The sequence below is a fragment of the Lycorma delicatula genome, chromosome 11 (genome assembly GCF_047948215.1).
Source record: "Lycorma delicatula isolate Av1 chromosome 11, ASM4794821v1, whole genome shotgun sequence".
NCBI lineage: Eukaryota > Metazoa > Arthropoda > Insecta > Hemiptera > Fulgoridae > Lycorma > Lycorma delicatula.
In genome coordinates this window covers 9,257,208-9,279,248 of record NC_134465.1, presented here as the reverse complement: position 1 = coordinate 9,279,248, position 22,041 = coordinate 9,257,208, and the positions used below count along the sequence as shown (strand labels likewise).

The 22,041-nt window shown below is 33.2% G+C and overlaps 2 protein-coding genes across 2 annotated transcripts in view; one reads left to right on the top strand and one right to left on the bottom strand.

Annotated features, from left to right (window-relative positions):
* LOC142332503 (dynein axonemal heavy chain 1-like) overlaps positions 1-22,041 on the bottom strand; it is an 897,921-nt gene that overhangs the window by 523,458 nt on the left and 352,422 nt on the right. The window lies entirely within an intron of this gene.
* LOC142332427 (uncharacterized) overlaps positions 17,063-22,041 on the top strand; it is a 267,087-nt gene continuing 262,108 nt past the window's right edge. The window contains exon 1 of the mRNA XM_075378873.1: positions 17,063-17,872. Coding sequence (XP_075234988.1) covers positions 17,063-17,872 — 810 coding nt within the window. The remainder of the gene's footprint in view (positions 17,873-22,041) is intronic.

Genomic DNA, 22,041 nt, shown 5'->3' with positions numbered 1-22,041 from the left:
CTACATTACCGTAAAATAATCTTTTTTAATTCCAGACACAGAAAGTTGAGATCTTGAGTAAATAACGTTATTACTTTTATTTAAGAAATGACTTTTGTTTTCATCTTAAGGTAGATTTAAATTGTATGTAATCTTAAAAATGTCATATGCTCTTTTTAAGATACAGATTTAGAATAGCAGTAAAAATATGAAAAAAAAATAAATAAACTAATGACATAAGTTTTACTAAATAAAAAAAAATAATAATATATAGCGTTATTTAACTTGGAAAAAATAAAGTAACTCTTGTTAATTCATTTTTTACTTTAAAAAAAATATATATTTAATTTTAATGAAGCAAAATATAAAGAAAAGTTTTAAATTCATTAAAAGTTTTACAGCGTTCTAATGCAAGTAATTATCATTTAAGATAATGCATAAAAGTTTTTTTATTTTTAAATATTTTATTCAAAAATTTAAATAAATCTAGTGAAAATATCTTTTCAACTTATTTTCTAGGGTATTTTTTCTTTATCCTTATTTTTTTCTTAACGAGAGAAATCGCGTGAAATCAAATTTAAAAAAAGTTTTTGCACAAAGGTTATATAATTTAATTCTAAAATACGTACAGATCTAATTTTAACAAATATTGGTCCACTTCAACTTCTTTTCTATTATTATAAATGGTTTTAATTTAAAAAAATGTAATATTTAATTTATTTTTAGGCAAGTAATAAGATGTAATACTAAAACTAATTTAAACATATTTTTCAATAATATAACCTCTAAAAAATAACGATTTCTATTATAAAAAACAAAAAAAAAATACTAATTACAAATTAATAATAGTTTTATTTAAACAATTCTGATAAATAATTAAATTTTTTATCGGAAATTAAATAGCATTTACATAAGAAAAACTTTCATGGAATGCGATTGTACGGTTTTTAAATCAACATATGTACATAACACAATACAACTCTTGGGGAAAATTCAGTAGAAATGGAAATTATTAAACCGATCCAGCTGCAATTTGGGTGTGTGTGTGTGTGTGTGTCAGTTTGTGTATGTTTGCGTGCGCACGCGCGTATTTATACAATTTTCTTCGTTGGATAAAAATATTTATAAATATGAACGTTTTCAGAATTTCTTTAGTTTTAATTTTTTACATTACCAACCACGCAAAAAATAATACAACAAATCAACTTAATACAAAACTAGTTAAGCAGAGCAAATACTAAGCTAATCTTAGCCTAAAATCCTAGATTTCTTCAATCGTAAAAAAACACCCACACAGATACTTTTCTAACTGTAGTGAGCTATCCTGTCAAACAGAAGAAAGCTATCAAAGAACTGAATGACTTTCTCGGCTATTAATATAAAAATTAAAACTGTTACAGCCAAAAAAAACTAGAACATGTATCTTTGAGCGTAGGTAAAGAATTTTTTTTTAAATATTCATGTATAAGTTAAGCTTAATAAATTTGTTAAAAGCACTCTCTAAATATTTATTAGGGTCCAATTAGTTCATCTAGAACAAAAAGAACATATGTTTGTAGGTACGTGCAAAGAAAGGTATGTGTGTCGCACTGATTTTGACCTTAAATCTTAGGGCTGACTCAACCGATTTTCTTCAAATTTGGCTCAAATATTTTTATGTACGGGTCATGAATAACATTAATTTTTTTTCAAATTCGCAAAGAAATCAGTATAGATTCTTTCACAGACATATTAGAGAAAATTTTATTTGAACAAATTTATTACGTACAGTGCAAGTATATTGTCATTCTCAAAAAACTTCTTTTTTAAAAAAAAAAACCAACACCCACCTATTAAAATTGATATATATATATGCTTTTTATTCTTTTGATTTGTTTTCCTTTGGTTTAAATACATATATATTTTTTTTTTTAATTTTTGGGAAAAATTTATACTTCATATGTAGCTGTCATATAAGTATATATATATAAGTATAAATAAGATACTTCATATGACTTAGAAATACTTCATATGAATAAGAAAGGGAGTCCGACAAGGACGTTCCCTATCTCCGTTACTTTTTAATCTTTACATGGAACTAGCAGTTAATGATGTTAAAGAACAATTTAGATTCGGAGTAACAGTACAAGGTGAAAAGATAAAGATGCTACGATTTGCTGATGATATAATAATTCTAGCCGAGAGTAAAAAGGATTTAGAAGAAACAATGAACGGCATAGATGAAGTCCTACGTAAGGAATATCGCGTGAAAATAAACAAGAACAAAACAAAAGTAATGAAATGTAGTAGAAATAACAAAGATGGACCGCTGAATGTGAAAATAGGAGGAGAAAAGATTATGGAGGTAGAAGAATTTTGTTATTTGGGAAGTAGAATTACTAAAGATGGACGAAGCAGGAGCGATATAAAATGCCGAATAGCACAAGCTAAACGAGCCTTCAGTAAGAAATATAATTTGTTTACATCAAAAATTAATTTAACGTCAGGAAAAGATTTTTGAAAGTATATGTTTGGAGTGTCGCTTTATATGGAAGTGAAACTTGGACGATCAGAGTATCTGAGAAGAAAAGATTAGAAGCTTTTGAAATGCGGTGCTATAGGAGAATGTTAAAAATCAGATGGGTGGATAAAGTGACAAATGAAGAGGTATTGCGGCAAATAGATGAAGAAAGAAGCGTTTGGAAAAATATAGTTAAAAGAAGAGACAGACTTATAGGCCACATACTGAGGCATCCTGGAATAGTCGCTTTAATATTGGAAGGACAGGTAGAAGGGAAAAATTGTGTAGGCAGGCCACGTTTGGAATATGTAAAACAAATTGTTAGGGATGTAGGATGTAGAGGGTATATTGAAATGAAACGACTAGCACTAGACAGGGAATCTTGGAGAGCTGCATCAAACCAGTCAAATGACTGAAGACAAAAAAAAAACTGTCACTTTTTTTATCATTTCAGACCCCGGATCAAAAATGCAAAAACATTTTTTTGAAATTCTTTTTCATAGTTAAGCCTTTATTGAGGGAGTGGGTTGTTTTACATTTAGAAGAAACTTTACTTAAGTAAATGTTTTAAGTATTATCTCTATATGATTATTTTTGGTAAAAAGTTTCTTAAAATTTATTCCCCACGTTAGAAACGGAACTTTTTGTTTTTCGGCTCAACTCACTTAATTTTTATTAATCTTTTTTTGTATTTTTCTTTTTTTGACGAAAAACGCTTGCGTATTATCAGCGCTCGGAGTAAAATAAATAAATAAAAAAAAAAGAAGGAATAACAGACAACAAAAACTACATAATAAAAAAAAAGTAAACAAACAGCTAAAATAACATTTAAAAAAACCAAAACTTACAACTAATAAAAAAAACAAAATACCACAAAAATTTTTCAACTAAAATCACAGGCTGGATAATAAACAAACAAATTAATATAAAAATTTAAATAAAGCAAATAAAATTCAACAACGTTCGAGAGGACTTCACGGATAACAGAACGCTAAAGAAAACAAACTTAAAAAACTAATAAAAACAATATTAAATTCTATGCACTAAACTGATCCGTCGAAGAAATAACAACTTCCGGCTTAAAACCTTCTTGTCATTGCTCAGGATTTGACGAATGATCCTGGGCAACTTAACTTTACGACGTAAGGCCACATAACACTCAATCCACAAGGACGTGATGCACAGTAAGGCGGCAGTCGCATCTTATGCAAAGCGGTGCATTTTCCGCTGACATCAGATACACGTGAATGGCTCTCGTATGTCCTATTCGCAATCGGCAAAGAACCACTTCCTTTCAGCGAATTTTCTTCTGGGTGGAATCCCATGGCAACACATTATTTTGATATGATGACGTTTGTTGTCTACTGTGGCAATCCAATCATCTTGCCGCTTTGCGCGAAGTGTGGGTTTTACACGATTAATATAGTCGGATGTAATAACACGGGTAGCGAAAGAGGGTTGACTACATGCGTCTTTAGCAGTGAAATCTGCATGTTCATTGCACGGAATACCCGCGTGGCTAGGGTTCTAGCAGAAACTCACTTGTGTGCTACAATAGTTCAACTTAAAGATTGCGTTGTAGATTTCGATGACGATAGGATGTCTGGAATAAAGGTCTTGTAAGGCTTGGAGACCGCTACACGAATCATTGCAAAATATCCTTAAATAAATATAATATCCTCGATCGAAATATCCTTAATATTTCGATACTTTCGTTAATGATATTCAGAGCCTTATTTACAGCATATAATTCAGCAGTAAATACACTCGTAATACCTGATAGACCAAACATTACCACCTAAAGGTCTATTAAAATTAAAGTAGCTTTGGCATTTTCCAGACCGAAAATAAGGAGAAATTATTTCATTGCATTCATAAAAGCAATGAAATTTATTTTTTCCAACAATTCTGTTTTAAATTATCATATATATTTTTTTTTATTAAGGATCGTTTGTTTATAAATATATTTTTCCGAAATTTCGTTCCTCAGACTAAGGAAGCCCCTAAAATCAAATATTTTTTTATTCGAAATCTGGAAATCTTGTTACTTAACATTTATAAAATTATTTCTGGCAAATATTAGCGTTATTAAAATAGCTTTTAATACGGTAAAATTGTATAAAAACGTAATCGGTAGCCTAAAAAGTATTGAGCCTTTTAGGTACGAGATAGGCGTTAGCGTATTCTGGCAAAACCGAGGAAGGCCGGCTTATAAGCAATCACGACATCGCCAATGACCTAAATATCCATCAGCAAACACCATTTAACGAGGAGAAGCTACGTCTGTGGCAAAGCCCACAATGACATCCAGGAGGGTTAAGTTATGCTGTGCGTTTGCTGAGATTGGAAGGGCATCGTGGATCACCGGCTGCTTCCTTCTGGCAGAACAATAAGCTCAGACCTATACTGTCGAAGATTAGCACGATTGCACCTAATAATTTAAAAGAAACGGGCCTGAACTAGTCAACAGAAAAAGTTTCGTATACCGCGCTGATAACGCTAGACCGCATACATCTTTAACGACCCATAAGATATTGAGAGAACTTGTCTGGGAGGTTTTAAAGCATCCGCATAGAGCTTAGACCTGGAACCATTGGACTATCATTTTTTTCGGTTTCTGGAGAACTCCCGGAATGGTTCTAAGTTAGTTTCAAAAGAGGCCTGTGAAAACCTACGTGTGACAACTTTTTGACCCGAAACCACAGAAGTTCTACAGCGACGGGATTATGGTTCTGCCGGAAAAATGGTAGAAAGTTATCGAAAAAAATGGTGAATATGTGGTGTCATAATGTTATCTTCCAATAACCATAAATATATTCACAATTTTGACCTCCAATGGCTCAATACCATTTAGATAACCTAATACAATGTTTTTAAGAACGTTTATATTACAACCTCGTAGAATTTTTTACGATTTTATTTTTTTACGACTTAATGTTATATATTTTTTAAAATCTACTCCATTTACAACACGTCTCTTCCCCAGTCACCTTATTTTTCTTTTTCCTTCCCTACCACATGTAAAATCCGGGCTCAAAATCTATTTCCACTCCATACAGACGTTCAAGTGGACGGATCGGGCTGATTTTTAAAAAAAATTATTCGAAATAGCTCGAAGATATTTCATCAAGCATCGACAGACCTTCAAAATGACTTTGCTCTGAATAATAACCTCAGAAAGTTTCTCAATTAAGTAATAAACTAGGACTTTTTTAAGAATCCTGAAAAAATACTCAAGATTGGAGTTCAATGATGGTTAATGACGTATTTTTCGGTCATTTCGAGAGAATAAAAAAAAAATCGATTCGTTCCGTCCAGTAGAATGCCCACACGGACTGAAAACAGATTTTCAGTCCAATTTTTTAAACATAGTATGTGAGAAATTATTTAATAATAATTGATACGTAAACAACCCCCCCCCCCCACACACACACACACACACATTATAAAATTAAGCCGATATATATATATATATATATATATATATATATTAGGTGATTTTAGAGTAATTAACTCAGCGTCAAATAATGGGCAGGCAGGAGTAGGTTTCGTGATGAACAAGAAGATAGGGAGGAGAGTGGAGTATTTCAAGACGCATAGCGATAGAATCATTGTAATAAGGATAAAATCAAAACCTAAACCGACAACGATTGTTAACGTTTATATGCTTACAAGGGCCCATGATGATGATGATGAGGTAGAGTGTGTATACGAAGAGATTGATGAAGCAATTAAACACGTAAAAGGAGATGAAAATTTAATAATAATTGGAGATTGGAATGCAAGCATTGGAAAAGGCAAGGAAGGAAATATAGTGGGTGAATACGGGCTGGGCAAAAGGAATGAAAGAGGGGACCGACTTATAGAGTTTTGCACGAAGTATAATTTAGTAATTGCCAACACCCGATTTAAAAATCATAATAGAAGAATATACACTTGGAAAAAGCCAGGCGATACTGCAAGGTATCAGATAGATTATATCATGGTTAAGCAAAGATTTAGAAATCAACTCGTTGACTGCAAAACTTACCCTGGAGCAGACATTGATAGCGACCGTAATTTGGTGATAATGAAATGTAGATTGGGGTTTAAAAACCTGAAGAAAAGGTGTCAGATGAATCGGTGGAATTTAGAGAAGCTTGAGGAAGAGGAGGTAAAGAAGATTTTTGAGGAGGACATCGCAAGAGGTCTGAGTAAAAAAGATAAGGTAGAAAATGTAGAAGAAGAATGGGAGAATGTTAAAAAGGAAATTCTTAAATCAGCAGAAGCAAATTAGGCGGAATAAAGAGAACTGGTAGAAAACCTTGTGTTTCAGACGATATATTGCAGCTGATGGATGAACGTAGAAAATATAAGAATGCTAGTGATGAAGAAAGTAAAAGGAACTATCGGCAATTAAGAAATGCTATAAACAGGAAGGGCAAACTGGCGAAAGAAGAGTGGATTAAAGAAAAGTGTTCAGAAGTGGAAAGAGAAATGAACATTGGTAAAATAGACGGAGCATACAGGAAAGTTAAGGAAAATTTGGAGGTACATAAATTAAAATCTAATAATGTGTTAAACAAAGATGGTACACCAATATATAATACGAAAGGTAAAGTCGGTAGATGGGTGGAATATATTGAAGACTTATTCGGATGAAATGAATTAGAAAATGGTTTTATAGAGGAAGAAGAGGAAGTTTTTTTTTAAATTCCTGTTTTATAAGTTTATTATTTTATTTTAATAATTAATTTACACAGTAATAATGATCCAATTAAGAGGGAAAACACAACGTAAAAAGTCAACTGAAATGTATAGGAAAATAATCTTTTATTTATGACACGTGTACTTCGTTATTTATTGTCTTCTTTTTTTGTTATTACTTTTTGTTAAGTTTATTTAGAGTTGTAAATCATTTATTTTTAATATAATTGCATAACAATTCTATGCTACTGACTTATTAGTAATCTGTTACTTTTGTAAAATAAATGTAAAAAAAAAAAAAAAAAAAAATAGCTAAAATGAAAATATAATTAATCATGAGAGAAACATAAGAAAAAAAAAATAAAGCTAATAATAAAAAAAAAGGTGAATAGTTTCTACAAATAATGATAAACGTATTCTTTTTTTCACAAGAGAAAAATATTTAAAAGCACAACTGCCGAAAAAACTTAGTTGAAAAACATTGCTCTAGGGATTGCTCAGGATAATTAAATAGGATGACAATTGTGTATACATAAGTGGTATATGTAATGTATACAAGCAAGTAGTAATTTTTTCAAATTTTTTGATTTATTTAAAACTAACTCACACTCACGAGGTTTTACATAAAGTAATGAGACGTTCTGAAAAACGTTTTATTTATAATCCATTTACACAAGGACTCTTATCACCTTCGAAATAATTCCCTCGGGAAGCTTCGCAATGCTTCAAACGGTTTCCCCACTCATCATAGCAGTGTTGGAACTCAGAAATCGGAATATCCTTCAGATGGTAGGTTAAACTTTTTTTTATGTTTTCTACTGTTCCCAAATATTATCCTTTGAGGTGTTTTTTAAAGTCAGGAACAGGAAAAATAAATAGTCAGGTGATTGAGGAACTACAGGATGTTTTTCTTTGCCAAAAACTCATTAATAAAGAGTACAGTGTGTTAAGGTGGATTGTCAAGATGCAGCATCCAGTTGCCTTTAATGGCTGGTCTCACGCGGGCAACTCTTTTCCGTAGTCTTTCAAGGATTTCTCGGTAAACATATTGATTAAAAGAGTGTGTCCTGCAGGCAAAAAATCCTTATGGACAATGCCATTACTATCGAAGAAACAAATTAGTATGGTCTTGATTTGTTAATGTTTACTATATTGGAAAGTTTTATTGGAGTTGAAGTACGCCACTCCTTGCTCTGGCGTTTTGTTTCTGGATCCTACTCAAATATCCAAGATTCATCACCAGTAATAACATTTTTTTTAAAAATCAGTTAAGTTTCAATTCGTCCTAGAAGATCGCAGCCCACTTCGATCCAATTTTATTTCGGTTCAACGGTGAGGTTACCAATTTTGCACAAATATTTCATGTCCCATTCGTTTGTAAAAATTTGATGGACCGTGTTACGGTTCAAATTCAATTGTTCTGCAATAATTCAGTTAATCGCCGTCGTACCGTATCAAGTCTCTGATTCGTTCAACATTATCAACACTTTTTGACGTTAACGGTCTTCCAGAGCGTGGATCGTTCGCAACCGATTCCCGGCCATCTGAAAATGCTTTAAATCATCTAAAAAATTGGGAAAGAGCATCATGTCTATACGGACATTTCAACTTTGAAAAGGTTTTAGTAGCATTCTCACCGAGTTTAACACAAAACTTGATTGCACAACGTTGCTCATAATTATGAGCAACGATGTGATACTAATTAGTATCACTAAATTTTGAAATGCACAACAAAAATTCGTTTCTCAAAAGATTTGTTTAAGTCTCACGTGGCAACAAAAGACTAAAAATATTAATATCTAATATAAATCAGCTATTCACATAACCTTATGTTCATTAGTAACTTTACAGTGTACCCACTTTGGCTACCAAAAAAATATATATAAATAATTTATAGTAAAGTATATATATAAAACGTTTTTTTAAATTTCTTTTTTTTATTGTAGCCCGTATTCAATGGGTTGTTAGCTACACCGAAAAGTTTATTTAAGCAGTTTTATTAAGCTTAATCTACATATGAATATTTTTGGAAAAGTATTCCTTAAAATTTATTCCCTACCACTAAAAAAAATATGATCCGTTTTCTAATTTGAGCTCTATTTTTTTTAATTCTCATGATTAATAGCCGAGAAAGTCATACAATACTCTGCCAAGCTTTTTTACTTTCTCAGCTACAGCTTTAATTGCTGCGGCTGTAATAGAATAACTATAAAGGAAAAGTACAACGATCGGATAAAATGTTAAGAAAGATATCTCTAAAGTAAAGAGCGCTGGGAAATTTCTTTCCTTAAAGTTGGCGAATCAGTGTCATTCATGGCCTCGCTAGTAATGTCCACACTGCATTGTTTTCTGTACGTTGTCGCGTTGTAGTATCTTTGATTACGTGTGAGTTATTACGTTAAAAAATGAATAGAAAAATCGATGTTGTCGCCGACTGTGAAATAAGTGGAGTCATACGTCTTTTAAACCATCAAAACGTTAAGCGGCTGAAATTCATAGGCAGTGGTGACTGCGTACGGTAATGCAATGAATGAAAGAAACATCTGAAAATGGTGTGAAAGATTTAGAAATAACAGAATTACTGTGCATGGTGAAGAATATTCGGGGGGCCCTCGATATTCACCGAGGACTTGTTGAAACGCGTCGACGATAAGATCAGAAAAGATCATCGCTCAACCATTTCCGACCTGGACTTTCTTTTTCCTGATGTTTGAAGAGCTATTATTGTTCACATTGTTCATGATTACACGTTGGGTGTCGCACTTCTTAACGGAACGTCACAAAAAAAAATCCGAATGGGATCTGCTTTGGAATTTTTGATGCGCTACACAGAAAAAGGTAATGAGTTTCTTAATTCAATTGTTACCGGCGATGAAACATGGATTTCGTATAACTCGCGAGAGAGCAAACGGTAGTCAAGTGAATGGCGTCATTCTTAATCAACAAAGGTGAAGCCACAACCGTTTAAATTCAAACTGATGGCCACAGTCTTTTAGGATCGGTTTGACTTACTCCTGATTTTTCATGCCACCTGAAACGACTATAAATTCAGAAGCCAACTGCGAAACTCGACGTAAGTTACGGCGCGCCGCTCAAAATCGGCGACGTGAATGGCTGATGGACGGTGTCGTCCTGCTGCACGATAATGCACGTCCATATATTGCGGTCCAACACGTGATTTACTGAGAACATTTGGATACGATCATCCACCATATGTCCGGACTTAGCTCCTTCTGATTACTATTTGTTTGGGAAATTGAAAGAATTTTTGAGTGGTAAGCAATACGCGGATGATGGTGAACTTTAAACACGCTGTTAATCACTTGTAAAGTTGAGTTTCACTAAGGGAACTAGGACTAAATTTCGTTGTTCCGATCAGCATGTTTGGTGGTATGTTGTGTTAATTTGCCTCGAATTACGAGACATTCACGAAATTGGCTCATAATAAGTAAAACTAGCTGCAAAGTTTGTGCTTCTGCGAGCTCGGTTAGCTAGATGGACACGATGTAGGACATTAAAGCTATCCGGACGAGGCTTACAGCGGCAAAAGCTGAGTTAATAAATCCCCGATGCAAATGTCTACCGAGGCATTTACATCGGTGGCATCCCAACGAGGCCTGGCTTGTTACTATGAGACGTATAAAGTCAGAGGGCGATATACGACTCCCGTTAAAGGCCAACCTGGCTCGCAACGGAGAGGGAGTGGTATGGCAACCGGAACGTCACTAGGCGATTGTCTTCCCCTAGGGGGTTGGGATGTTAATCAGTGGCTAAATGGATTGGCCACAGAAGAATACGACGAGAATATATTCAAGGTGGTCTATCGCTACGATAAGTATCTTAATTCATGTGACGATTATATAGAGAAGTAGTATAAGGTATGTAATTTAAGAGAAATAAAAAATATTTATACTTTTCAGAATATATTTTTTTTACAATTAAACGGTCTTTACTTTAGAAATAACGTCTCGCTTAAACTGGGATTTCTGTAAACGTCAATGTTTCAAGTTCTTCGCCCATAAAACAAAAAACAAAATTATTTAGAGAAATTTTCCTCAGATGGATGTATTGCAAAACCTATGTTTACCTGTATTTTGATTACAGGACATATAAAGGACTGCCTTTAAATAAATTCTTCGAAAATTGGTACAACAAATTTTAAAATATGAGGCATTGATAGCATTTAGACAAAATTAAATGTTCAATGGTTCAAAATGATGATTTTTATAACATTTATCTTATTATTTTCATTTAAAATCTAATCAGAAAAATAAACAATGATCAAAGGTCATTTTCATCATATTTCCAGCCTAATCCATTGTTTAGAATTAGAAATCAGTTTAAGAGTTTAAAATCAGTTATATTTTTAAAGAAAAAAAAACTTTTTTCTGGTATAGATTTACATTTTGTCGATTGCTAAAAAGGAAGTATAATCTCTCATATTCAATTAAAATTTAACACTGTATTATTAACAGCAAAGTTAAACAAAAATTTTAATATCGTAAACACAGGAACTTTTAATTAACCGGTATTTTTATAATCGCTTCCGTTTTTTCCTCTCATTAAAAAATAAAAATTAAATTTAAGATTGTATTTTTATTTTAATTCTTAAATTCTAATTTACCCTATTTAAGAAATTTTATGTTATTGGTAGGATAGTTACTGACTCGCAACAAAAATTCAATGTGAAGTAGTAGAATACATTAAAATTAGCAAAACAAAGCTGGTTTTACCGATTTAATAAAATTATTCCTTTGATGCAATTGGTGTCTACTTAATATAATTGTTAGTGTCATCTTATTTAATTTTTTTTTTTTTTGGGGGGGGGCGAAAAACACTTGTGCGTTATCATCGCCCGGAATGGTTTTTTAATAAAAAGGTAAAATAACTCTAAAATAACAAAAATAAATAAGGCTTAAAACTAATATAAATTATATAAAAAAAAATTTAAAACAAAGTTAAAAAGGTGAAATAAAACTCAAAACTAATATCGCAGACGGAGTCTTTAAAATATAAAAGCTAACATAATAGAAAAAGGAAACTATATAAAATTTAACTAATTCCGATATTGAGTGCAAAAGGCTCCCTACTCGGATAATAAAATTAAAGACATAGAACCAAAAAAATCAAAATTGAAAGTAAGGAAAAAATTATTAAAAACCCTTCTAGCATAAAAAATATACAAGACAATATTAAATTTTTTGCAGTAACCTAGTACTACGCAAAAACAGAAACATCCGGTTCAAAATTTCATTATCATTGTACAAGATACCACGGATGTATCTGGGTAGATTAAATTTACGACGCAACGCCGCATAACATATGCAGTCTATGAGTATGTGATGCACAGTCATGCGGCAGTTGCATCGTGTGCATATGGGTTCGCGTCCTCCTGACATTAGGTACTCGTGTGTGACCCTCGTATGTGCTATCCGCAATCGGCAGAGGACTACTTAATCTATATTTAATAAATACACCGTGAAATTTCAATGAATTTATTGAATACGTTATAATTGCTTTCTAAAAGTACAAATCAGAAAACTAATTAATAGAGCTATTTAATTGTAACTGTGATAAAATTAAACTTTTTTTTTTACCGTGTTACTATATATTACGATAATAATTTGGCATGTAACTGTTTTATGTTAGTACTTGAATATTATTAAAATCATTAATATTTTGATAAAGCTTAGTTTTATTTGTTTTAATTACCATTTTTCGTGTAATGGTAATAAATTTTTATATGAGAAATTATAAGTTTACCTCGTACACTCAACTATATTATATAACAATTTGAACAAAATCAACACTATTAATTTCTTTTTATTTATAATCTTCCGCATTTAAAACGATTTATATAAATCTTAGCTCTTCGTTTGCAGATAAATTTGACGTATTCTTCTAATTTTTAATTTTCGTCGGTTCTAGATTTTTCTCATCTTTCCCTATTTGCTGTTATGCTTCAGTTCCATCTAGCCATTTTTTGTATCCTTTTCGGTATGTTGCCATTCTTCTCGCCTCTTGAAAAATTTTCTTCGAGTCACTTAGAATTTCAGCTATGAACTCCTGCCATTCAGTTTTCGGCCGTCCTCTTCTAGATACTCCCTCTGGTCTTACCTCTCTTTTTTCCACTTCTTGTAGCAATCTTTCTTGCTTCAGTCGTATTTGTATTTGTATGGTAGAACACCTGATTTTATCACGTTTTGTTTTCTGCACCGTTTGTCTCAGATTTTTAGTTTCCGCTGTTGCCAGCCTACTCTTATGTTTTTTCCAGGACTATCAGACTTTTTGTAACGTACACTAAAACCCGGGAAAATGTAAATTTTAATCTTGGTTTTCCAGTTGACCTCTTTTACCTACTAGTGTATTACTCGGCCGATAATATACCTGGTTAGCCTTACTTACCCGAGTGTTAACTTCCCCATCAATCTTTCCATCAGAAGAAATCACCGTTCCTAGATAATTGAAATAATCACCTGCTCCGGCCTTATTCCATTCCATTCTACAGTCAAATCCTGTTTATCCTATCGTTTGGCCACACCCATCACCTTATTCTTCTGAGGATTCATTACCAGATCCTTTGTGCCCACTCATTTACCGAATTTTATAAGACTACCTTATTCATTGCTAATAGTGACACTCATCAACGTACACAAGTAACTGGATATGCACTGGATATATTTCATTCGCCAGTTCTCAATGTAATTTCTCTTTGTTCACCTCTTACACTTCCTTATACGTCGTCGTCAGTTATAAAAATCTAAATAATTATTATTTTCTACTTTATCTACGATAAGGTAAATAAATTTAATTAAAAAAAGACTTCACAACTTCAAAGGCATATTAATATATATTGAGATAACTTACAGATCCGGTTGAGATCTCATTTCATAGAAACCACGTTTGTCACCCAAAAATCACATAGATTCGAATTGGCTCCCATTTGTAATGCAAAATTACAAACTTCCTAGCTGAAGTCGATTTCATTCCAGACTATAGCCAATAAGTCGGGAATTCAGTCGGTAATGCCTGATTTATTGGCTACAGTCATGTTGCGGTGTTAATTCGAAGTCTTAGGTTAACAAGATCGGCAACCCCATAAAATCTTTAATGAAACCCCACAAAAAAAACTCAAGCGGGGTCAAATCTAGGGAGCGAGGTGGCCTTTCAACTGGACCTTCATTACCGATCCACCGATCTGGGAATCGGGTATCAAGAAAGTCTCGGACTTCTTAGGTGGTAGTGCCCTCTCTTGCTGATAGTAGTGGCGTCCATTTTGATTATCGTCGTCTAACTGAGAAGTTAGAAAATTTTGAAGTATGTCCAGATAAACATACCATTTACGGTTGCCTCCTGGATGAAAAACGGGCCGTTCCGTCTGGAAGAACAACTTGTCTCAACGAAGGTTTAAATGCCAAGAATAAATTGTACGCCTACTACAAGATTCCCTACCGTATTCTCTACAAAAATTACGTTGAACTGCAGTTGCTGATTGCAAATGGTGAAACCAAAACGCAGACAGCACGTTAATCACCAGTAAATATATCCATTTTTAACAACGGAGGTGGCCGAATTCGGTACTAATGAATTACGTGAGTCAAAACTTTATGTGTTCTGCTATGAAATGGAACCCAACCAAGTCTGTAAGTTATCTGGCAACTTTTTACGTGCTTTTTGAAATCCTTTGTGAATCACCTGATATTTTGAATCGTGAATGGTTATTTCTATATGTCGGAAAAAGTAAAAATATAATTTTAAATTCATATTAGATAGACAATGAAAATAAAAATAATAATAAAAAATCAAATATAAGTTTACTTGATTACGACTTAAACATATCTTCCTTTTTCCTGTTTAGCTTCCGGGAATTACCGTCAGGTATTACTTCAGAGGATGATATATATGAGTGTAAGTGAAGTGTAGTCTTGTACAGTCTCGGTTCGACAATTCCTGAGATGTATAGTTAATTGAAACCCAACCACCAAAGAACACAGGTATCTACGATCCAGTATTCAAATCGGTATAAAAGTAACTGGCTTTACTAGGACTTGAACATTGGAAATCTCGACTTCAAAATCAGCTGATCTGCGAAGACGCCTTCACCACTAGACCAACCCGATGGATGACTTACATGTATCTACTGAATTATCACTTTACGGTAATATGCTGCCTATTTCTACAGACAAGAAGAAATCTGACAATACCAAAAAAACATTAAAGCAATGACAGCTACAGAAAAAAGAATGGTTTTGTACTTACACAATACGCTCAGATTACAAATTATGTATCTATATTATTTGTAATCGTGTTATCACCTGAAAGCACCATTCTTTGAGACAAACCAATAATTTTTAAAGAATACCGTTAGATCTGACAGATAAATTGATATAGTTTGAAAGCACCCTCTTATAAATTACTTCTGAATTTTTCAGAAGTAATTTTTCAGAATTTTTCAACTGGCGGTTGAATGTCACTTCACTAATTCAAGTCCTGATTTTTTTTCAAAAACTTATTTACTATTATTATTTGATCATTATATTGTTATATGTTTTGATTTATTATTTTTTTTCCACTGAAAGTTTGGCCGCTATATCTTTCAACCTTTTTAAGTCAACCAGATTTAGAGTGAAAGAATATTCAAGATTATCTCTAAACAGTTTTTGTCTCATATCTCGAAAACCCATTGACTAAAAAAAGTTAGATAATTAGACCCATCTCCGTTGCGAATTAGTGTTATTGTTATCAATTATGGTTTAATCTTCACACATCCAATTTTTACAAATGTATTACGTAAAAATAGATACGAATGTTATCTATTCACGGAAGTTAATTGCCTACTCTTATGTATTTATATAGGGATCTTTTAGAGGTGCATCAAACAAGTCAAATGACTGGACAAAAAAAAAACATAACTAAAATATAATACTTTACTTATTCTATAGTTAAAATGTATAGTCTTTTAGTTAACTGCCTATGTATTAACAGGTTAACAAGTTATACATTAACATAGTACATAAATTAGTTAACATTTCTTTATTCAACTTATCTTACTCCATTTTGTTCACAATTAAATTCTCTACAATTTTTTTTTTAACGTTTTACGTGTTAATTACCCATTTAATAAAGTTACCGTACGTCAAACATAAAGCAAAAGGATTTTTACTAAAATTTATTGATTTTCACCACATATTTCTCAAAAAAACTACTGCAGATGTGGTTCTGAGACCTTTTTCTTTCTTTTTCCTGTTTAGCCTCCGGTAACTACCGTTTAGATAATACTTCAGAGAATGAATGAATATGATATGTATGAGTGTGAATGAAGTGTAGTCGTGTACATTCTCAGTTCGACCGTACCTGAGATGTGTGGTTAATTGAACCACACATCCAACCACCAAAGAACACCGGTATTCACGATCTAGTATTCAAATCCGTGTAAAAATAACTGGCTTTACTAGAACGGTTCTGAGACCTATTTTATTCAATCTTTCCAGATCAAAAACCATAAGAAATCACTAATTCTGCTCCTTAATTAACGTCCAAAAAATTTCAATACAACCTCATTTTACCGGGGTAGCTGAAATCCGAGCGAAATCTTTCACCAGCCGTAACTCGCAAATGAAGAATTTTAGGATATATGTTTATATGAACGTTTTAGATTATTTTCACGTTTAGAATAAGTAATGAAAGTCTCAGGAGAAGTTCGTGGTACACTCTATTAAATTGCTTTATCAATACAACAATAAATTGAAATCATCTTCAAGTATTTTTCCTATTAGAAAAAATAGCACCATTTACATATATATAAATAACTATACATTTAACATTTTAATTAACGATATTTTTATTCTTTTTTTACAGGATATTTAAAAAACACAAGGAGTCAAAGGAGGAGAAAAAATGGATCTATTGTCAAATACATCCAGATTAAATACATCTCAGAATTTATCCGAGTGGCTTGAAAGAAGACAAGAATATGGTGTGGACGAATATCAAGCTTACGCAACGTATCCGGAAGATTGTTCCCCGATGATGGACATTTTAGATTATTTTCATATATATTATATACCGACAATAATATTAGTCGGATTAATCGGTAACCTATTATCGTGTATAGTATTTTTAAAAACCCATTTAAAAATGCGTAGCTCGTCGTATTATCTGGCGGCGTTAGCGACAGCAGATTTCGGTTTTTTGGCGACGTTATTATGCGTATGGTTAAATAATAATATCGGGTTACAAGTATTTAATAAAGAAGGTTGGTGTCAAGGTTTAGTATACGCCAGTTCTGTGTTTAGTTTTTTAAGCGTTTGGTTGATCGTAGCGTTTACGGTCGAACGATTTATCGCCGTACAGTATCCGTTACATCGTCCGCACATGTGTACCGTTGAAAGGGCAAAAACTATCGTGTTATCTTTAACGATACTAGCGTTATTGGTACACTGTTATTCGTTTTTTACAGCCGGTATAACAGATATCGGTCACGGCGATAAAATATGCGACATGAGAGAGAATTACCGAGAGGCTATGAGAATTATAAATATTATCGATTCGATTGTAACGTTAATCGTACCGTTAATACTTATTATCGTTATGAATACGATGATAACTAGAAATTTATTGAAATTTGGTAAAAGATTACAACAACAGAATTCATCATCGGAAACAATGCAGCCTTGTTCTGAATTCCACATGAATCAAACAGTTCACGTAAGTACTAATAATATTATTCCTTTTTTTTTTTTTTGGTCTTCGTCATTTGACTGGTTTGATGCAGCTCTCCAAGATTCCCTATCTAGTGCTAGTCGTTTCATTTCAGTATACCCTCTACATCCTACATCCCTAACAATTTGTTTTACATATTCCAAACGTGGCCTGCCTACACAATTTTTCCCTTCTACCTGTCCTTCCAATATTAAAGCGACTATTCCAGGATGCCTTAGTATGTGGCCTATAAGTCTGACTCTTCTTTTAACTATATTTTTCCAAATGCTACTTTCTTCATCTATTTGCCGCAATACCTCTTCATTTGTCGCTTTATCCACCCATCTGATTTTTAACATTCTCCTATAGCACCACATTTCAAAAGCTTCTAACCTTTTCTTCTCAGATACTCCGATTGTCCAAGTTTCACCTCCATATAAAGCGAAGCTCCAAACATACACTTTCAAAAATCTTTTCCTGACGTTTAAATTAATTTTTGATGTAAACAACTTATATTTCTTACTGAAGGCTCGTTTAGCTTGTGCTATTCGGCATTTTATATCGCTCCTGCTTCGTCCATCTTTAGTAATTCTACTTCCCAAATAACAAAATTCTTCTACCTCCATAATCTTTTCTCCTCCTATTTTCACATTCAGCGGTCCATCTTTGTTATTTCTACTACATTTCATTACTTTTGTTTTGTTCTTGTTTATTTTCATGCGATAGTTCTTGCGTAGGACTTCATCTATGCCGTTCATTGTTTCTTCTAAATCCTTTTTATTCTCGGCTAGAATTACTATATCATCAGCAAATCGTAGCATCTTTATCTTTTCACCTTGTACTGTTACTCCGAATCTAAATTGTTCTTTAACATCATTAACTGCTAGCTCCATGTAAAGATTAAAAAGTAACGGAGACAGGGATTACCCTTGTCGGACTCCCTTTCTTATTACGGCTTCTTTCTTATGTTCTTCAATTGCTACTGTTGCTGTTTGGTTCCTGTACATGTTAGCAATTGTTCTTCTATCTCTGTATTTGAACCCTAATTTTTTTAAAATGCTGAACATTTTATTCCAGTCTACGTTATCGAATGCCTTTTCTAGGTCTATAAACGCCAAGTATGTTGGTTTGTTTTCCTTTAATCTTCCTCCTACTATTAATCTGAGGCCTAAAATTGCTTCCCTTGTCCCTATACTTTTCCTGAAACCAAATTGGTCTTCTCCTAACACTTCCTCCACTCTCCTCTCAATTCTTCTGTATAGAATTCTAGTTAAGATTTTTAATGCATGACTAGTTAAACTAATTGTTCTGTATTCTTCACATTTATCTGCCCCTGCTTTCTTTGGTATCATTACTATAACACTTTTTTTGAAGTCTGACGGAAATTCCCCGTTTTCATAAATATTACACACCAGTTTGTATAATCTATCAATCGCTTCCTCACCTGCACTGCGCAGTAATTCTACAGGTATTCCGTCTATTCCATTTCATATTATTCCTAAACTTATAATAAACCGAACAGTGTTATATTAGCACCGGTATAAAAACTGAAATATCGAGGTACAAAAATAATATCAAGGTTTTAATTTGTTATAATATTTTTTGGATGAGGTATACAACGTTTATTTAAGAATAAAATCAAAGAATAAGAAAAAAACAATTTTAGTTTCTCGTACAGCGTAAGAGCTATCATAGCTGTTTATAGTAGTGAGGACACAGGATTGAACAGCTTTCGCTTCCCTTCCTGCAGATATCCTGGTTAAAATGTGGGACGAACTATCCTATCGGTTGAATGTATGCCGCATGGCAAAAGGTTTCCTTTTTCATTTGTTTTTTCTGGACGATAAACGCTTCATTGTTATCACCGCCCGAATACGATGTACGTATGTTTAAATAAAACTAAATTTTAAAAATCCACAATTAAAAATAAAATAAAAACGACAGTAAAACAAAATATGAAATGCAAATACAAAACTTAATAGAATAAAAAAATTAAAACAAAATAAAAACTTAAAGTAGAAATTCAAAAACAAAATCAAAAAAGAATACAATATTAAATACAAAGACAAAACAAACTTTAAAATGTTATGACACAAAACATAAAACTACTGTAAAAAAATCTAAAAAACACTATTAAAAAGTATTTAAGATTGGTTTGCATGGAGTTTCTCCCGCCACCACCCCATTCGGTCGCCCTAAAGCATTAAGACCGAATGTCTGTGCCACAAACGGCTACTGAACCTGGAAACAGTTTAGCGATCAGTGTCCTAACTAGCTCTTAAAGCTTAACTAAAAGCGTGTGCGGAATAAGCGTGGTGCCATACACCACTCGCTTCCGTGTCCCACCACCCAGTTGTCATATATCACTAAAATGGGTAGGCGCATTCCGTCAAATTCTAAAATATATGACTAATCAATAATTAAATTTATTTCGTCAAAGAGAGCAATTCGCTGCCACGTTTAGGCCGCTGAATGCCAGAAGTACTTGTCCACCATTAAAGCGCTTGGAGTCTTAATCTGGCTGTAAGCCAGACGTATTTCTCGTTTAGATTCCTACAGCAGCAGGATAGGAGTCTTTTCCCTTAGGTAAACTATTGATGTCGGTTGAACAAAGCAACCGCATCAAGGAACTCTCACACAGTCCGACAATGCGGCTCTCGCCACACTGACTCGCCGCTTGTGAGGGCCGATTTTCCCCTTGACCTCTAAGTAATAGGGTGGCCGGAGTTCTGGCTTCTCTGGGCAGTCAAATAACACGTGTTCGTTTGAACCTCCAGGCAGACGCACAGCCCATCAACTCCCAGGAGGAACCGAGAAAAATATTGGTTTAAATTTACATGGTTGGAGAGCAATCGGGCTCCCGTTGCCCTTAAAAACGAAGAAGAGTCGTACAATCCCCCCTAGATCCTGTATAAATCTAAACAAGGACCTTCCCTTAGTCGTGGAGTGCCATGCTTACTGTCATGTATTATAATTATGAAGTATGTAAAATATTAGCACCCCGGAGAAACAAAATCACCAGGTCCAAAACGTCTTTATTATTGCCCAGGATTTGACGTAAATTCTTGGATCAATTAAAATTTACGACGCAAGGCCGCATAACGTGAGCAATCTACAAGAATGAGGCGCACCGTCAAGCGGCAGTTGCATCGCATGCATACTGGTGCGTTTACTACTGACAGATACCCGTGAGTAGCTCTCGTTTGTCGTATGACAAAAGGTACTTACATTCACCTCTTGTAGGATAAAACTTTAAGTTACAGTTATGATATATTAAATAACTTTTTAAATCCAATAACGTTTTTTGTACACTCTGTTCAATGTATTACTTTGCTAGTTAAAAAAAAATATTTTGTATTTAAAAAACAAAATAGACAATAAACGCAATTAAAATATCGTAAAGTCACTACTTTACGATATATTGACTACGTATATGATAACTGACGATACATTATGATGGGTCCATTGACGCATAGCATTTATAAAGTACATCCAACATCTAATCTAGAGAAACCGGATGAAACTAAGTGTTATTTAAAATATTTTCATATGGACATGTTCAAATATAAGAGACTTAAAATTAGCAATGGAGCGTAACGGTGACTACTCGACTTTTAGTTTCACAATTAAAAGTCATTCCCATACTTTGTCTTGATGGTGTCATTTTTTTTTTATTTTTTTTTTGTCTTCAGTCATTTGACTGGTTTGATGCAGCTCTCCAAGATTCCCTATCTAGTGCTAGTCGAAGTGCTAGTGATGGTGTCAAAGAAAACTGTAATGAGCTGCAATTGATCTGTAAGAACTGAGCTGTAGCGGCTAGAATGGAGAGTGAAATCACTTAAATATTTTATTCCACTAGTATTGTATTCAGTAAAGTCAAAGCAGATTATCTTATCGAACAAGGTGATATTGTGGTGGCACCACAGTACCTACACTGTGAGCGCGATCTCTTTTTCCATATAAATAAATAAATCAACGAACAAAACTTTTTTGTCATTAGTTTATTTAATATTTTTACAGATTAAATTACTTTAAATTTCATTCGTTTGTACTCTTCCATTGTTCGCACACAGTTTATCAACATTCTTAATCGTAGGAAAATTTTTTGTTTAGTTATATTCCAAAGGGAATTGTCATAGAATTTAAGTTTGGATTTCTAGGCGGGTACTGAATTT